At 39.7% G+C, this 19,413-nt stretch overlaps 1 protein-coding gene across 1 annotated transcript in view; it reads left to right on the forward strand.

Moving 5' to 3' along the window:
* Positions 1-19,413, forward strand: part of NOTCH2 (notch receptor 2) — an 85,611-nt gene that overhangs the window by 38,329 nt on the left and 27,869 nt on the right. The window contains exons 6-16 of the mRNA XM_040565961.1: positions 2,424-2,657; positions 3,488-3,643; positions 4,805-4,993; positions 6,127-6,240; positions 7,286-7,399; positions 10,686-10,919; positions 11,439-11,549; positions 13,201-13,393; positions 15,176-15,321; positions 16,505-16,624; positions 16,736-16,888. Coding sequence (XP_040421895.1) covers positions 2,424-2,657; positions 3,488-3,643; positions 4,805-4,993; positions 6,127-6,240; positions 7,286-7,399; positions 10,686-10,919; positions 11,439-11,549; positions 13,201-13,393; positions 15,176-15,321; positions 16,505-16,624; positions 16,736-16,888 — 1,764 coding nt within the window. The remainder of the gene's footprint in view (positions 1-2,423; positions 2,658-3,487; positions 3,644-4,804; positions 4,994-6,126; positions 6,241-7,285; positions 7,400-10,685; positions 10,920-11,438; positions 11,550-13,200; positions 13,394-15,175; positions 15,322-16,504; positions 16,625-16,735; positions 16,889-19,413) is intronic.

Consider the following 19,413-nt stretch of genomic DNA (forward strand, 5'->3'; position numbering starts at 1 on the left):
TTTCCCCATCTTTGCTTTTTCGCTTTTTTCTAAAAAAACACTTTAGGAGTGCTATTCTGTATATCACAAGGCAAGTGATTTGGAGAAAGGCGTAACAGTACTGCATGGTTTGGCAACTGAAAACTGTCCACGCTTTAGTGACACCAAGTTTAAATTGGCTGCAGTCGCAAGAGGGATGTAGGTGCTGCAAGAATGTTTCTGCAAAACAGTCATGCTGCGGATGAGCATTCGTTAGTGTACGTTCTTTGATCTGGGTTGGGCCCCCTCCAAGAAAAGAAGGAAAATCTTTTATAATAAGCAAATAATGTCTTGATTATTTTTTTGAAAGGAAGTCAGTTGTGTTGATGAGTTGCAAGATACGTACGACTGCTAGGAACCAGTCTGAGATAACTGACTCTTTTCTGTTTGGTTACTGATAAGTTAATGGAGTTGTTAATATTGAAAGCTAATGAACAAATGACTTGTACTATGACAAATGCATGGTTTTGTTTTTTGTAATATAGAGAGCTGTTTTGTAGATAGCAATATGAAGTGTTAGATTTCCCTCCCACCCCCAACTGTTTCACTAAGTAATCTGGGAAGTGAGGTAATTCTGAAAACTGTTGTTGTTACTACTATTAAAATTTTATTTCATTTTTTCAAATGATAAAATCTTGGTTTTGAGGCAGTCTTGCTGTAGGAAGTAACACTTGCACAGGACAAAGTCAGTTGTGCAACTTCTTTCTTACTTCTACTTTTTTTTATTCTTTTGCTGCAAAGAGAAAAATTCCAGGGCTTACTGGACCAAAGGCTAAGACTTATTTATGTACTTTGAAAACGAAAGGAATCATGGTTTGAGTATAACAACTAGAGATGGTTATAATGGTATGCGTTTTTACATTCTGGCTGACAATAAATGTTTTAGTTCTGTATATCAGTGGAAGGGGAGTGGTGATGCGTGCACTTTCATCATAATTTCTAGGCCATTATTAAATGCGGTGGCTATTAAGCAACATGTAATAAGTACTTTTAAATTGGCAATCCTGAATAAGCCAGAGCCCAGGAAAATTGGCAGGAAAGATATGAGCCCTGCTCTTGAATTTCTTATTCTTGGAATAAGAGGAGAATTCCAGACAAATATAAACATGCACCTGATAAAATAGTTGCAGATGAAGAACGGGAGGATCTTGGTAATAGCAGCGCAGTTACTTAAACCAGTCTTGGCCCAAGTCATGGAAAGCTACTGCAGTGAGGGAGGTCATGGTGTCAGCTGGAGGGGAAAGGGGAGAAAAAAAAAAAAAGCCAAATGTAATCTTATTGCCTGATAAAGAGATCTTTTGGTGCTACATATATCGACCTTTTAACAAGGGTGTTGAAAATATGTTAAAAGGAAATAGGGGGAAAAACTTTCAGGGCTAGAGTTTTTAATGTAACAAAGCCTAGAAATAGTTTATCAAAAAGAAGATTGTAGATTGTGACCAGTACTGTGTGGTTGTACATGTGTACCCATATATCAGCCTGGGAAGAAACTAGCTGGTACTTAGCCATTATTTTTTCTTCATTGAAGAAACTCAAAATAAGAACGAATACCTTAAAACTTAAGCCAAAAAAAATTCTTCTGAAGAGTAAATCATGCCATAGGTATTGAAATAAAATATTGATGCAAGTGGTTGGTTTTCCAGATCTTAATGTCAAATCAAGATGGATGTGGATGAATAAACATCTTTAGAAAACACAAATTGCAGAGTGTCTTAGAGCTGAAACTGTGAAATTCAGTGCCCTGTGAAGCTGACCTCAGTAGGTCATACTCAGTGGTTCTTTTCCTTTATACTCCCTGACGCATTGTACATTTGTTTTCTTCCCTCCAAGATCTTTGGTCATTAAAGTGTTTTATTGGAGAGTAGTCATTTTGTCACGGTAGCAGTTTTTGGCTTTTTTATTAGCTTTTTTTTTTTTTTTTTTTTTAAGTTCAGCTCCCTCTTTGGAGCCATGTAAGGATGCCAATTGACTTGTGTAATTTGACAGTGGTGCTGTTGGAAGTTCTTAGGCTTGTGCCTTTCTGAATGTCCTAGAAATCATAGAACCAGAATGGGTTAGGTTGGAAGGGACCTTAAGCCCACCAATTCCAAGCCCCCTGCCATGGTTGGGGACACCTCCCACCTGCCCAGGCTGCTCAAAGCCCCATCCAGCCTGGCACTGAACTCTTCCAGAGATTGGGAATTAACCTCTCTTGTCCTGTTGGCCACAGGTGCAGGACCTTGCAGTTGGCCTTGTTGAACATCATGAGGTTCACACAGGCCCACCTCTCAAGCCTGCCAAGGTCTGAAATAAGAAGCGGCAGTCAATTTGGAGTAGTGTTTTGCTTGGTTATGCTGTCCGTGCTGGAATTTTCTTGTGTCAGAGTGCCTGAGCTTTTATTAAACTTCTTCCTTTCTCTGTATCAGGCCAGTTTTGCACTGAAGATGTTGACGAATGTCAGCTCCAGCCCAACGCGTGCCAGAATGGAGGTACCTGCACCAACCACAACGGAGGCTATGCCTGTGTCTGCGTCAATGGCTGGAGTGGGGATGACTGCAGCAAGAACATTGATGACTGCTTCACGGCCTCCTGTGCTAACGGATCTACTTGCATTGATCGAGTGGCTTCTTTTTCATGCATTTGTCCTGAAGGAAAAGCAGGTGAGGATGGAAAGCTTGGGTAGGTCTTGCACTTCATGAAAGATAGTTCTTAACTCCGAAGTTTATGCACTTACTTAAAACCGTGCATTTATTTTACATGATTTGTGGCCAAATTGGCAGGACAAAAGGAAGAATGTGCTGTCCATGAGCAAAGACCTCTTAAACCTCTGTAGCTAGGGACAAAGAAGTACTTGTATTAAGCTTGAAGAAACAAAATGGTACGGTTCATATTGCAAGAAAAGCAGATGCTTTTCCAGCCCATAGCAGGGCCTGTGTTTGCCTGAGAATTCATGCATGAAGGTGAGTTGCTCTGTAATAATAACTGTACTGAAAAGTCTAGGAGGCAAACTTAGATATTTGTGAGTGAGGATGAGCTTACTGGTATAATGGGAAATTTGCTGTTGTAGGGTAGGTTTAAATGTCCCGTAACTACTACTGGAAATACAGGTGATCAGTGTATCTGAATTAAGTAAGGGTGCTTCAGCTTCGTGTGCACGTATGTTTTTAGCTGTCAGAAAAATCATCATTCATAAGAGAGAAGAGCTAGTTAACTGCTCCCAGGAGGAGATTTTGGTGGTAATAAGTAACTGCAGCACTCCAGAGTGCTGAAGAGACCTCTGAAGTCATGGAGTCTGTATTTAAATGTAATTTTTTATAAGTGTGTGGTCAAATCCCTGTGGTAGTCTATGGGTTGAAGCCTACACGAAACTGTTTAAGTTTCTGGCTGTGGGAGTCTTCATCCTGGGATTTCAAATAGATAATTTGATTACATAATGTATTCTGGTTGCAGTATCTCACTTTTTTCAATGGACTCTTGTCTGCCTCTCTAGGTCTTCTGTGTCACTTGGATGATGCATGCGTTAGCAATCCATGCCAGAAGGGTGCTCTGTGTGATACAAATCCTGTGAATGGACACTATATCTGCACCTGTCCTCAAGGCCATAAGGGAGCAGACTGCACTGAGGATGTGGATGAATGTGCAATGGGTAAGTTTCTTTTTGCATTTTGTGAATATGCTAACAGTGGGTTGTATTGTTTGCTTTATAAACTAATGGAGGCATAAGAATACCCATTTTGTCATAGCTTTTCAACATAAGTGAGCCTCCTTTCCTGCTCTCCCCCTTCCATTTCAGTGTCTCTAGATGAGTTTTAAGTACTACGTGAGACCTGAGGCAAAGAGCTCAGTTAGAGTGGCTGTCCATGTTTGAACTCCTAGCCTCTGGAATATGGAAAGCAGTGAGATGATGGACTTGACCACTTTTTTATTGTGCAGTGCTGCGTGAGGAGTGTGCACAAACAGATGCGATAATTAAGCTGACACTTAAAACTGTGGAGTGCAACAGAAGTATCTCAGTACCTTTTTTTAGGTACCTAACAGAAGTACCTTTGCGTGGGGGCTATTGCAGCTTCCCTCTTGGTAGAGAGATACAAAGCCTCTTTGACAGCTGGAATATGGCTGGATCTTTTGAGTTCCTTCTGAGACTGGTGATTGCATGGGCTCTTGAAGCTGTAATTCTCTGATGTCATCCTACTGTGTTGCTCTGGGGATCAGTTGGGCTTTCACAGACTTGCTCATAGTTTTCTGTGTGCTAGTTCATGCTACTAGAGTGTGCTGCATGAAGCTAGTACCTAACAAGCACGGAACTGTTAGAAAGCACTTTGAATTTCATTCCTTAGCCTGCCTTGGACTTCTGGACCTTTTTTTTGGACCTGCCCTTTTGAAAACTGTTTCCTTTTGAAAACACAAGAAGGACTAGTTTGGTTGTTTTGTGGCTGTGGCAGCATCTCGACAGCCTCAGGAGTGAAGTACAAGATGACCTGGAGATAAAGCCTTCAAAGCATCAGTAACTCTTAATCCTTGCCACTCAGTACTCTGTTCTTAATAACTGCTGTTAGTAATAGTGTCCTGAGTTGCTCCTGTGGTCCACTGGTGATGATGGTAATATTTCTTTTTGCCTCTGACAGGCAAGTAAGTGCTACATGGTTTTCTTCAGCCACAGTATCCTTTCCCAGTGGGATCGACAGTCCTTTCCTCTATTGCTTGTCAGAAAGGAATGACTGCTGGAAAAGACCATGACTAATAAAGGATTCTGTGGCTTTCCTGCTCAGAGGAAACGTTTTGCCAGACACATTTATCTTTCTTGCAGCAAATAGCAATCCATGTGAACATGCTGGGAAGTGCGTAAACACAGAAGGCTCTTTCCACTGTGAGTGTTTGAAGGGCTACACGGGACCTCGCTGTGAAATGGACATCAACGAATGCCATTCAAATCCGTGCCAAAACGATGCCACCTGTCTGGATAAAATTGGAGGATTCACGTGTCTATGTATGCCAGGTGAGGGGAGTTTCTGACAAGGATGGGGCTTCCAGCAAAGGTGGAAAAAAAAAATCAGCAGGTGCAGTACAGGAAAGGTTGCCAGCTCTGCTGAGGTGGAACACCAAATTGCAATGGGGTGAGGCTAAATGAAACAGAGAACTTTCTGTGGTGGCACCAGCCAGGCGGACTTGGCATTTGTGTGGGGAGGTAGAAAGCAATTAGTGGACAGAGAGAAACCAATCTCTGTATCAGTGAAGGAAGTCAGTCCACCAGTTACTATACCCGGTGCAACGCATGTGTAGAGACTTCTGTTTGCGTAAGCAAATCAGGTGCAGACTTTTGGAGCCACTGTGTTTTCTGATACATACACATTCTGGATAGAAGTGTTTGGGTGTTTTTTCTGCTTAAAATACCTCAAATGATGCAAGTTCTCTTTGACCTGAGAAGCTAACTAAAAAAGTTAGTCAGTTGAAATTGTGCTTGTCCAATATTAACATGTCCAGCATACCAATGACCTATGTAGTCTGCTATTTTGCTTTCTGAAAGAAAGTGGTAAAAAAAAAAAAAAAAAGGGGGTGTATGTTGCCAGTTGGACAGTTTATATAATATTATGAAAGAATTGTGACCCCTGCAGGTGATCAGTTAATACAATGAAAACTAGAATGAATTTTGATTAATATCAAATTTGTTCTGAAAGGTAGAACCAAATATTTCACTCCTCTTAGCATTTTTCTTTTGTTCCTCACAAACATGAGGGTTTTTTAGCTGTCTGCTGAGATTTTCTTTACCTTTTACCTTATTATATTGTTGTATACCCACATATATTGGTATCTACCAAAGTGGTAAAACGTAATCTCTTCTTATCTAGCGGAAGAAAACATTAATTGTGAATTCAGCACAAACTTCTCCTGTTACCACTGATTAAGTAAGCGCATTCAGCCACTGTGAAAAAGCATGCAATCAGCACCTGTTTTCGTCTTCTGGTGAAAATGTACCAGAAAATGTACCTCTTACCTCATAGGTTCTGCCCAAATTGCAAACTTTACTGCAATGAAACTAGGGTTAGACTTTCACCACTGATATGAGAGGCAGCTTTACTCTCAGGGATGCTTTCTAAGGCCTTCAGTCTCTTTTTTTTCCTTAAAAAACAGGTTTTAAAGGTGTTCACTGTGAAGAAGATATTGATGAGTGTCTAAGTAATCCGTGTGTGAATAATGGAGAATGTCTTGATAAAGTCAACCGGTTCCTCTGTGTCTGTCCTCCTGGTGAGTGCTTATTTCTGGAAGCTTTTTTTTTTTTTTTTGCTTCACCATACGAAGAACTTGATAGGTAACCAGTGAGAGAGTGTGCGCTGTGTGTTTCGTGGGAGTTTCTGTAGTCTTAGTTGAGTATGTTTGAGTTAGTTGCATAATTCTAAACACGTTTTAAAAATCAGAGCCTCTGCATGCATTTTGACTTTTTTTTTGAGGTTTTCAAACAGAAGCAGGTTTTCCATCAGTATAGCTTGTGGTACTTGCATGAGGAGGGAGGGTGGACTGGGTCTCCACTTTACGGAAAATAAAAAAGGATAAATGCTGAACTGAGGGGGTCAGCGTTAGCTATAAACATCATTGTCTTCCTGTTGGCTCCCAAAGTTTCGAGATCAGAGTATACTCGACAAAAGCCTGTTCTGCAACCCTTCTTATTCAATAATGACTTTCTGGCCCATATCCCATTCTTCCTTTGTTCCCTTCCTCCAAAAAACATTCCTGGAGTTCTTGATTTTTTTTTTTCCCATTATCTCTTGAAGTGCCCTAGGATCTGCATCATGTGACATAACCTATTGATAGTTGGATTATTTCAAGAAATGTATGTAAAGATACAGTGCTGCTTTGTACCACGTTCTCTGCTGCTGTAGTAACTCCAGTCTGAAGGTTGTAAAGCGTGCGTTATTGTTTTAAGTTAATAGTGTTGATTACTGGAGGAAAGTGATTATTGGTGGCCTCTCGGATTTAAAGGCAGGCATGCTGGTCAGCAGTGGACAGCACTGCTGTTCCGTTTGCTTTGTTTCTGTTTGACGTGGCCATCTCAGTTTTCAAGCTGAGGCTTCTTTGACCTGGAGGATAGGAACTATGTTTAGGTTGGTGGTTTGGATGAGGAACCAATCCGCCCAGGGTGTGGTATGTGCTTAGTGATGCAATTGAGTTTAGATTTACTGTGTTTATATTTACATGGTTTTAAGGATTTGCTAATAAATAATTTCTTACAGTGTAACTATAGATTAAATGCTTCAAATTGCCTCTGGATTTTCACCATCTTTCTGCCTTTCAGGATTCAGTGGTGCTGTGTGTCAGATTGATATAGATGACTGCTCCAGCACGCCGTGTCTCAATGGAGCCAAATGTATTGACCATCCCAATGGCTATGAGTGCCAGTGTGCCACAGGTTAGTCTTGTGTTTGGAGCCCCTGGAATGGAAGTTGCATTAACCTAAATACATGAAGGGGGTGGTAAAACAAGTGTCAGTGTTATTAGTTTCTCTGAAATACTTCTTGTTTGTTATAAAGCTTTCTCTGCTCCTTTGCAGCAGAGAACAGCATTAAGTATGGAAACCATTTTACTTGTGATAATAATGAGTTCACAGTTGATGGGATTTCTGGCCTCCCTCTTTCAGCCCCATCACTTGCTTCCCAGAAGGTGACAGCTTCTTCTATGGAACTATGGAATCTCCAAATGCAAAAACAGCATTGTGAAACCTTTTATCTGTGGCTTTCCTTTCTTTGTTCAAAGTCAGATTTTATAGTATACAGCTGAAGAACAAGAGATGAAATGAGCAGTACCATTGTGTATTTTGATTTCTGTTGCTTCAGGCTATTTCATATCAAAAGTGAAAAACTGAAATGCAGTAAAAATTGTGCCCACCAGAAGTACCACCACCACACAGCAGCTACCTGCAAGAATGTTATTTAAATGATTTGTCAAGCATCATACTTAAACTTTGACAGATCTGTGGATGGAACTGAGGCTTTTTGAGTGCACTAAATTCCTTTACTGCTTGGTCAATTGCACACTTAGAAGTGTCAGATTTAATTGTGGGATTTTCTTGTCTTTGAACCTCTAGGAGTAATATAGGTATATCTTCAATTTTTATATTTAGTGAAATAAGAGGGTGTAGGCAGTTCAAAGCTGTTAACACTTTAATTCTCAGTAAGGACCAACTCTTGGTTGCTTTCAGTTAATGGCGCCTGGGGTTGCTCATGGTGCAGATTGAGACTGACCAGATGTGGAAGGTACTGGCTTTAACTCTTCCATTATGGAGGAGGCTGAAAGTCCCTGGAGCTGCCTCTATCCTGGAAATATACTGCTAGGTCGGTTAGATATATGTGCAAATTTTCTCATTTTGAATCGTTACAGTAATCAAATTGTTAAGGCACATTCATTTGACTTCACTAACATATTCTGCACTGTACAGAATACAGTTGAGATTAGCCTAAAAATTCCTCCACGCTCTTATCACACACAGCCTCTCCCCTTTATCCAAAGTACCTGAAGAAACAACTTGTTGGAAGTAGGGGAGTAAAGTACTTCTAATGAGGAGAGGAATAACTATTGTCAGAATTTTTCCTTTCCATTACTTTATTACGAAATAAGTTGTCACTTGCAAAAAGAAGAAGAAGCTGAAATGTTTTCCAAACTTGGAAACTATCTTAGAAAGTCTTTTTCAAGGTAGCATGTGGTCTGGTTGCTTTCATTCCCTGAGAATGCAGAGTTGTGCCATTAATCCGTTGCAGAGCTTATTGCAGAGTTTGGGGTCATGTCTAGGAGCACAGTGTGGAGAGCTGTGCCTTGAAAAGCATGTTCTGAATTCAGGCATTAAACTACTGGGAACCATCTCAGTACAGAAATGCTACGTTTACCGGCTGAGAAGGGAAGACTACTACTACCATGAAGGCACATGGTGCATGGAACACTTTTTTCTGTCCCTTTTGAGGAATTCTTATGTTCTGTGGTCAAGTATTTTTTTCTAATCTAACTCTGCAAAGAGGGAAATCATACATCATTAAGTTGTGTTCAGTTAAGAGGTTGAGATTTATAACTGATCTTAAAGTGGTTTAGCTGAACTACAGTATGAGGCAAGGTAATTTTTTTGAACAAATGTATATAAATATCATATTTAATAATGACATTTTTCTTTAAGACCGAAATATGGAATTCGTCGTTGGGCAGGTCAGTTTCTGGAAAGTAACGTTTGAATATGTTCTTGCTCTATTAATCTCATAATATGAGTGATATATGTTCCCTGAATAGTATTCACCAGCTGCAGAACTGATTGAAAACTGCAAAATGTTTGGCCAAATGCTGTACAGATAGCTCTATTTACTGCTTGCTTTTTGTCTTTTCTTTCCCTTCTGGCATTATTCCACTTCTCCTTCCCGGTGGTAGATCATGGCTTTTCTTTTCTTGAGTTGTCTTAGGTCTTTCATCTTTTCTTTCCCTCTGCCCTCTGTTTTTTTGCCACTGTTCGTTCTCTTTTTGGTTTGGTTTTCTTCCTTCCCTAACATCTTTTTATATCCATCTCTCTAACTAGCTTCCCTTCCCTCTCCCTACCTACTTCCACACCCATTCATCCATGCATACGTTTGCAGAACTTGGAAATGTTAGCCGTCACCTGGTATGTTTGACCAGAGAACTAGCCACAAACCTGTATGAAAAATGGGGAGCCTGTTATCCAGTTGTTATACTCAGGTGAGAATCACTCTTCAGCTGTTGAAATTGCCTGCAGCTTGGTTTGTATCCGTCTCCAGTTAATGTCTGAAATTTGAAGTTTTACCTTTCTTATCTCCAATTGCTGGAAGGCAGCGTGAGCTGGGGCTCCAAAACCTCATCTGTGAAATCCATTTATTTTAAATTGTCTCTTTCATGTAGCTCTGCTCCATTGTGGAAAACAGGGCTCTTGAGGGAGTCGTTTGCTGTTCTTATCTTCCTGAACACCGCCCCCCCCTTTTTTTTCCCATCTGGTGAATAGATTCTGTCTTCTGTTGCTCAGGATGTTTCCCAGCTGAAGCAGAATGAAACAGGCCAAATTGCTGCTTGTTTCATTGTTCCAAACTGAAGAGATTGCATGCAGTCTTTCATAAATTCGCAGTTGGTGTTTGACTGGAATTACTGAAAGGTTTCCCAACGAGAGGGGCAATAGACTTACTAAGCAGGGCTGCAGAAGCTGCAACATAAGCCAGGGGAGTTCCCCTGGGAAGGTTTCTGCAGCCTCTTTGCAGTAATTTCACATAGCAAAAAAGTCAAATCCCCTGGTATTGTGTAGAGGAAATAACAACAGTAGAGTGCCTTCAGATAGTTTATATTGATGCATGTAAATATTTTGTGGAGATGTACGTGTTTACTCATTGCTACTGTACTGTGAATATATGGAAGATATACTTGAGATGCCAGGATTCTCCATGCAAGATGTTCTGTAATGCTGTGAGCAGTGAAGAGACAGTTGTCTTCCAGGGCTGGAAAATGGACAGCAGTTGAGGTGCCCAGTTACCCCTGGTGCTTTGTCTGCCAGTTTCATATATATATATATATATATATATATATATATATATATGAATATATATATATGAAATGAAATATATATATATATATATGACACTTCCTCTATTTGCATTATATTCACTGCAGCGTTGTACCAGTTAACCTCTTAATTACTCTCATTGGTAATTTTTCCTTAGGTTTTACTGGCATTTTGTGTGAGGAGAACATCAACAACTGTGATCCTGATCCTTGCCACCATGGTGAATGTCAAGATGGAATTGATTCATACACGTGTATATGTAATCCTGGCTACATGGGTGCCATCTGCAGTGAGCAGATAGATGAATGCCACAGCAATCCTTGCCTCCATCAAGGGCGCTGCATTGATTTGGTGAATGGCTACCAGTGCAACTGTTTGCTGGGCACTTCAGGTACATAAAGCACAAGTGGGAGGATTGGATTCTAGCAGAATTCAAGATTTAATTATTTCTTGTGTGCGCTAAATTTGCATATAGAATAAGCTTATGGTAAGAGCGTAAAGCTAGTGTCTTCACATTAATCTTGGTTACTGCATTTTCCTGTGTTTGTGTGGATTGTCTAACCCTCACTGGTACTGCAAGTGGTTTTGGAAGAATTTTTACCCCAAAATTCAAGTGTGCAGGTATATCTGGTATGATAAAAAATAGGTATGGTTTTCAAAATGGCTTATTCTTATGTTTAAACATTTAGTGCAAGTTCAGGGTCATAGTCATCACGCAGTGACTTGAGTGACATTACTTGGCCTCTCAGTGTTTCTGCATCGTTTCATGTTAATGTTGTCTGTGTTACTTTCTAGCAGGTGGGATTCTTAATTGGCTATTTCCAAGGGGTAGTTCTGTTGTCCATCTTGTAAGATTTGGACTAGGAGTATGTTAGTATGAAGTATTCTTCTAACACTTTTTTTCTTCCAGGAGTGAACTGCGAAAACAACTTTGATGACTGTGCAAGTAACCCATGCGTTCATGGGGACTGTATCGATGGCATTAATCGCTACAATTGTGCTTGCAAACCTGGATATACAGGTAAAGTCATCTACCTGATAGCTTTGAGTTGTTTTGAAGGTAGTTAGACTGGTAGCAAAGGAATCTGCTCTTTGCATGCTGGCTGGAAGGGGTTCAGGTAGTATCTCAGTGCAGTGAACCTTAATCTTTGAATCTTGGTGTTTCACCTTATAGCAAGTTACACCAAGCAGAGAAATGGCCTCATCTGTGCTGTGAAATGCCATTCCTGTTAGCTAATTACATCCAATTCATGGTTCTTGGTTTTATAACAAATAAGACCATGTGACTTCAGTTTATTATTTACAGCTTCTTTTTAGGGACAAAGAGATTACAAACAATATAGGCAGGTGTTTGATTAGACAGTACCTTGGGCATTGACCACAAATAGTATTTCTCTTTCTGCAAAAGCAAAATGTGAACTCAGTGTTTTAATGAGCTGATCTCCACTCTGCAGTTTCCAACTGAATAACCCGCTTTTTGCAGGATTTCTGTTTCATAATGTGATCTGTTCTGCTTCCTCTTTAAATTATATACTATGGTAAAAGCAAGACTGAAAAAAGCAGCTTTTATTTGCTTTTGGATCTGTGCTCAGAACTGTAGATCTACATCAGGACTAGTTCTGATGACTAAAGCACATCTCAACACTGTTTATAATGGACTTAATGTGTTTTGAGCCATGTTAGGATAATATGCTCATAAAATAATTGTCGTAAGGCAGTTGGTACTGTTTATAACAGTTTTCTCATCACGTTTGTTACTGTTTATTACTGAATGATTCTAATTAAAATTAATCTGAAATGCATTAGAAACAGTGCTAAGAGGTTTCATGTGTCTTGTGCATTTCTCTTGGCATCTTTCTAATCTTCTGAAGCTCCTTTCTTCTGTTGACTCTGTTATGGTGATACTCTTCAGTCCCTAGAGCAAGAACATGATCCTGATCATTCTTGACTTTGTCTTCGATGTTGTTGGCATAACACATTTGTTATCCTACTCGCCTTCTTACTTATGCTGCTAAAATAATTCAGTAATATGGTGAATCAACCTGTTCTAGTACTTAAAGAGCTGGTCTGCATGGGGTCTCGTAACTTTGTCCTTTCCTCATGCTTTTCAGCTTCAATACTTATTTTGTTTAGTTTTCCAGCCTCGCAAGACTTTAGGGTCACTACTTCAGGGATCTTGTACTCCTGGCACACACAGTAAAGAGAGGCAGGCAAAACAGGATACGGTATTATTTAGAGTTCCTTTTACGCAATAAACCACAAGAACTATGTTTACAGCAGACAACATGGCAGTATTGGTTGTTCAGAGGGTAGGTAATTTCAGCACAGAAGACCAGGGCTTTGATAAGTGGAGCTCAAGAGGTTTGTTCCAAGCATGATACAACTGAATGATTTGGGGCCTTCTAATGAATATTAATCAGTGATTTTTAGTGCAACTCAGATGCTTGAATGGTTTGTATATACTTGCTGAGCATAAGTGCTGTTTTCCAGGCAGAGAAAAGTGCTGCATCTTTCAAAGCGTTCCTTTTCAGTTAAAGCTACTTAAGTATGCAAGGCTTGTCCCTCTGTATTGGCTTTACTGAGTTCTCTCAACATATGTTCTCACAGACTTGTAAGGCAAATGTTCTTATAAGAAATACTGCTTAATAATGCTTTTTTTGTTGTGTTTTTAGGCCCACGCTGTAATGTGGATATTGATGAATGTGCGTCTAACCCTTGCCATAATGGTGGAACATGTATAAACGAAGTCAATGGCTTTCGGTGTGTATGTCCTGAAGGTTACCACCACCCTCACTGCCAGTCACAGGCAGATGGCTGTCTTAGTAATCCCTGTGTGCACGGTAACTGCACGCACATTGTTAGTGGGTAAGTTCTTACTATCGTGTTAAATTTGTCTACCTTCTATGTCTTTTTTTGCCAGTTTCATCTTGACTTGAGGTTTCTGTTTTCTTTTTCTTTTCTGTAATTTCTCAGTTAGATTAGGATGCCATCTTATTTGCTGCCTGTGACGTAATCACAGTAAGGTGTAGACCTTTAGTCACCAGCTGCACTCTGTGCTGTTTCAGCATAGGTTTTTCTGCCCTGCATGGGCATGTAGCGCAGGGTGGACTGCCATTGCATAAAGGGAGGGGTTGATAATTCAAGTGAGTTCAATTAAAATAAAAAAATGGTCCCAATTTGAACATTTGGTAGCTACCTAATCCATCAAAATCTAAAATGTTGATCATAGAGAATGTCTTTGTGGCTAGTGCCATTTGCTACCCAAATGCTCAGCATGAAGGAACAGCCAGATAACTTGAAATTAGGAGATAGGGAGCAGCTTTGGAAGAAACCTGCTGGGGAAATTTAGGTGTAACAACCAATTAGAGGGGTTTATATAAAGGTACTTCTTCAAGGCTTAGGAAAGGAGCTCAGTATGAAAAGTCAAGAAGAAAATAAGAATTAGTAGTTCATGCCCTCCATCTTGTTCCTGTTTCTCCTGCAAAACTATTTAACATTTTGCCCCAGTAAAACCAATCATTACATTTCTTGGGGAAAAGCATGTTTTTATTATTATTATTTTTTTTTTAAAGCATGGCACCCTGTTTGACTTGAGGGATTGATAGTAAGCAGTTGCCTTTGACCATTTCTTCTAGCAGCTTTCTCGAGATCAAGAGATTTATTTCTGAGCAGTGTATGTCTCTGAACAGTGTATCCAAGGCTGAGATTTCATCAGCTTTAGTCACACTGTTGCATGCCTGAGAGAAGAAGGAAAAGCTTTTTCTAGCCATTTTGATAGCAGCAGTTGTTACTGAATCATCCCATCCAGGAAGACCAAATGCTGAGTTCAGGAGCCTTGAATGAAGACCTCATTTGTTAACGATGACTCTGTGCTAAATGAATGACATGGGTCCTGGGAGCACAGGGGCTGTGGAACTGGCAGGTGTGGGGGAGGGAGGATGTGAAAGTTCCCAACTGTATGAGGGATAGTAGTGCATCCCAGACACATGCTGTGTCCTAGGAAGCATTGTCAGCACTTGGTGAGGAATTGATCTGCCATTTCTGGTAGCTCTGTAGGGCAGGATTTGGGATTTTCTTGGAGCTGACAGCAACGCTGCCTTTATTTCTAATTCAGCCTCCATGCAAGCTTGGAAAAAAGTTGGTTTGGTTCATCTTGTCTGTCATCACCTGCATTCATGCTTATGCCCATGTACACCTTATGCTCAGGGTCAGATAAAATAAGTCTTGTCTGCATGATGGCCAGCATGTATTTTGGGTGGCTGGAGTCCAGGGTGATTCACTGACACCTTGGTTCTACATCATAGGGGTGGAGTGCTGCTCTGCTTGAGATTTTGAAACATGGTAAATTGCTGCTGTTCCCAGCCAGCTGTTTTCATTTGTAACCACTACTTTGTATTAAATTAGCCTATCCATCTTCGGAACCTATTGTTCCCCTCCACTTTTTTTAGTCTTTTATTTTCCTGTCTTTGTTTAAATGTGTTGCGATGTCTTATCAAAGCAGAAACGTATTGCTGGCTGAGTGCTTTGTGGAAACTTAACAGGAGGGAGAGAGTATGGTGTTAAGGGTGAGTTGATTCTCAATATTTTGGAGAGAAGAAGAGTTATTTCAAAATGTTCTCAAATTGCTGTTGTTTTTGCCTTTTAAAGGTACAAGTGCGTCTGTGACCCAGGTTGGATAGGAGATTACTGTTCGACAGAAGGGAACGAGTGTAAATCAAACCCATGCCAGAATGGAGGAACTTGTGAGGATCTGTTGAATGGATATAGATGTACCTGTAGGAAAGGATTCAAAGGTGAAAATTTGAAAATAATTTTGTTTTTTTTTTCCTTTCTGCTTTATTTTGTACCCTTAATGCTGTTTTAATCTTTTGATTAAATTTCATGGAGGGAAAATGCTGTGGTTATATGAAGTTGAATTGCAGTTGTAACACGTAGACATGATACAGTAGTGGAATGCTTTCAAAGACCATATTTAAGCCATGCTTGAACTTACTAAGAAATGTCCTGGTTGCTGTCAGCTTAATTTACTGTGTAAATTAACTTCGTAAAAGTTAAACTGAGCTATGTGAGCTATATACGTGCACTGGGAATTAAAGTGGCATTAATCTGTTGGAAGTCTAATGCTCTTCTGTTCACAATAATTTTCTGAAGTGTAGGAACCCTTTAATGGGGAAATATGGCTACTTGGAATGTTGACACCTTTTTTTCAGATATCTAAGTGCAGAAAAGATACTTTGGGAGGGGAAAAAAAGATAGTAATACTGTAATTGTAGCATGAAATCAGCTATAGGCATGCAGTGATATGGATGAGTTTGTCTCATTCCACAAGAGATGTTGCACAGGCAACACTGTTTAATGCACAGCTCATCGGAATGTGATAAGCTAATCTTTCAATGAAAAGGTTATGCCTGGTAGTGGCACTGTCTAAGAATGCTGATGAATTTTTTGCCCAGTGACTAAATGGCTAAGTCTTCAGTTTTTAGCAATGGCTTTACAAAAACTACTCAAAGAAGGAAGAAGAAAGTGTTAGAACTGGGTTGTAAGGGTAATGTGAAAACTAGAAGAGCAAGTAAAAAGATGTGATCAGAGTCACAATGGGAAAAGATATTAAAGAAGACTAAAACTTTGTATAAACAGTAGTAGCTGCATCTTCGTACCTTTCTCTGTCTTTCACGGGCAAGAATTTTACACCCTTTGCTTCCCTGTCTCCCTCTACAGCTCAGTGCAGTGAGTTTGTCTTCCTGTCGCTCCTTTCAAAATAACTTAGGTTAGTAGGAATTACTGTGTTTGCTGTCTGCTTGTACCCACTGAGCCCACGAGGAATGCTCCAATCTTCTGCTTAGATTTTTCAAAAGTGGAAATGCTGTCCACTGCTATGTAGGATAATCATGCAAGTTGCAATCCTTTTTCATTCTTCTGAGAAGCACCAAGCTCTTAGCAGTATATTCTCTTGTTTTTTCCCTTTCTGTGCTCCAGGTGTGAACTGCCAGGTAGTGGTTGCTCCTTGTTCCCCTGATCCTTGTGAGAACTCAGGAATTTGCCAAGAATCTCCTGATTCTGAAGGCTACACCTGCCAGTGTGCCCCTGGCTGGGAAGGTAATGTGGATGGGGAACATAAAGTACTTAGAACACTGAACAGTGTTGGTATTGAGCCTTTTGATCATTGATGCAATGAGAGGTCTTACTTCTGGGCTCTCCATGTTTCAGGGGAGAGATGTACAGTGGATATCGATGAATGTCTCTCGAAGCCCTGCAAAAATCATGCTTTGTGCCATAATATTCAAGGCAGTTACCTGTGTGAATGTCGTCCAGGCTTCACTGGAGGAGACTGTGACAGTAACATTGACGACTGCCTGTCAAGTGAGTATCAGTGGATTATTCTGTGTTTCCTCCTTTTACCTAGAAATAATTTTGCTTTACTATTGATGACTACTATCTGACAGATGCTCAGAGTTCCTCTATAATCTCTTACCAGGGCTGGGGGGAAACACCTCAAAACCTTAGCCTTGTAATGCTTGCCTGTTTAAGGCAGGCAAAATCCATTACGTTTAGATGCTAGAAATGGACTATTGTATTCTAACTGATGATAGGAGTTATTCTCAGATTCCTAACTTGAAATGATCCTTAGGATTTACCTACTTTAATGAGGAACACTGTTTAATGAAGAATTTCATTTGCCTGAAATTTTAATATGCAAAGTTAAAGTAACATTGCAGGGCTTACCTGTATTTCAAAGTTAAGCTTGACTGAGGTGTGGTGGGAATCTGAGGCATAGCAGTCCTTCCTGAAATGTCTCTGTCTGACATTAGTATTCTGGAAAGAGTGGGTTCTGTTGCTGTTCCAGTTAATCCATGTTTGAAAGCAAATTGAGCAGCAGGAAGGCACTGTATTCCAGAATAGGTATCAGCTGCAGGAGGGTAAGCCATACAGCGGTGAGTCTTGAAATAGTTTAAATTACAAGAAAGTAAATGCTCATTTCATGCCCTTGACAGTACAAGGGAAACCAAATACATACTGAATTATTTTTCTTGCTGGGCATATTCTGTATCATCAGATAAAATCAGTCTCCTGGAAAGTGTTAGGTGGTTAAAAGCTCATCCGTTACTATTTGAAAAGTGCGTTATCATACCTTGGAGTCAATCACAATATACTATTACTTTTTTAATTGGCTGCCTATTGAAAAGAAAAAAGGACTAACTAGTTTTTATTGGAATAGCTTAAAATCAAACCAAAGTCTTTCAGACTTCAGGTATGAATTTAGATAGTCGTGTTTTGCATTGGAAAAAAATTAAATTTGTGACTGTTCTAAAGAAGAATCCAGGTAATTCCAAGACATCTGGCTCAGCCTGAGTTTTTGTTTACCACTTTCTGAGCAAACAGGTACAGTACAAAAAATGACACTTCGGTGCATTGATCCAAAGCTTTGTTTCCTGAAACCAACAAAACTGTGGCTTGTCCCTTCAGGTTTTACATGGGTGTCTGAAGATAAAAAACATTTTAAGTGTTCATCATTCTTTCTTTAACAGCTGGAAAATCTCTCTGAGCTGTGAGATTCATCCAGTGTTGTCTGTTATGTAGCACACCCATGAGGTTGAAGAAGAATTTCCAATTACTGCTACAGCTGATTTCATTTAGCATAACAAAAACCTTCCATGGCTTGAGCCAAATGTCTTTAATCTATGAAGCAAACAAATCCTCCAATAACAAGAACTTATTGAAAAGTTGATACTCCAGTCTCCGTTTTCTGCCAATAAATGTGCAGCACAGAGCATTAACGCACAGCTTTTGGCTTCAGTCATAAGTGGTTGGCTGTTACAGACACAATATTTTATAGCTGCCAGGGGTCTTGCTTTGAATGTGCTCTTTCTCTGCAGTAGTCAGATGACCTTTAAATGGATGCAGGTGCCTGTCTTATAACACAAATTTTTATCATGTGAGCATATTTCTCAGTCAATAAATGAGCTTTAATTACCTTTCACATCTGTTTTCTTCGTTTACCAGCACAAAATGATCTTGTACTTAAGCTGAACTGTAAATTTTTGGATGAGTTTATTTGCATTCTAAAGTTTGTATTTTAGTAGTACTTTTGAAGATATTCATAGATTAAAAAAACTACTGACTTTTTTCCGTCTTTTCCTCCCTCCTCGCTGTTTCCCTCACTGTCTTTACATATGCAGGCTTTTGGACTAGGGAAGGCAGAGTAGAAAAGGAAGCTGGCTTCAGAGGCAGTATCTGACATAGAAATGTAGTTCTTAAATCTTAAAGTGGAAGGAGTAAAGCAGGAAGAAACTATTGAGTGGTTGAGACCTTTTGGGTAGATTAGTACTTGTGGAAGTAGAAGGAATACAGTAGTAGAGGGTAGCTTGGACCAAGATATAGGTGATGTACAAATAAAGAGTATGGCTGTAATAAAGTGCCAAGAAATGCAGAGGTGAGAAGAATCCAAGGCTGAGTATGAATTTTTGGGCTTTTCCACCAGCCTTTCTTCAGTCAACCTTTGACACTGGGAAGAATGCTAAACACTTAATTATGTGTAAGTGCTTTTATATACATATATATATATATATATATATATATATATATATATATACAAATTTATGCATACACATTTGATTTTAATGTACTGCTTGCATGCTTAGAATTAAGCATACAATTTCTCTTCTGTCTTGAGAGTGTCTGGACAAAGAATGGGTTAAGTTTTCTTGTGAAGAAGACTTGGAAAGGAAGAAGAAATTGTTGTTGAGCTGTTGGTATTGTCTTATCAGTAGGCATTCTTCAAAAAAGCAGAATTTGAATTTTAGACTGAGACTTAGGTTTCGTTGAACAAATCTCAGCAGAGAAACCTTTAGGCCCTGAAGCTTTGTCTTGATCCCCACCTCCTTGTG

The sequence above is a fragment of the Cygnus olor genome, chromosome 8 (genome assembly GCF_009769625.2).
Source record: "Cygnus olor isolate bCygOlo1 chromosome 8, bCygOlo1.pri.v2, whole genome shotgun sequence".
NCBI lineage: Eukaryota > Metazoa > Chordata > Aves > Anseriformes > Anatidae > Cygnus > Cygnus olor.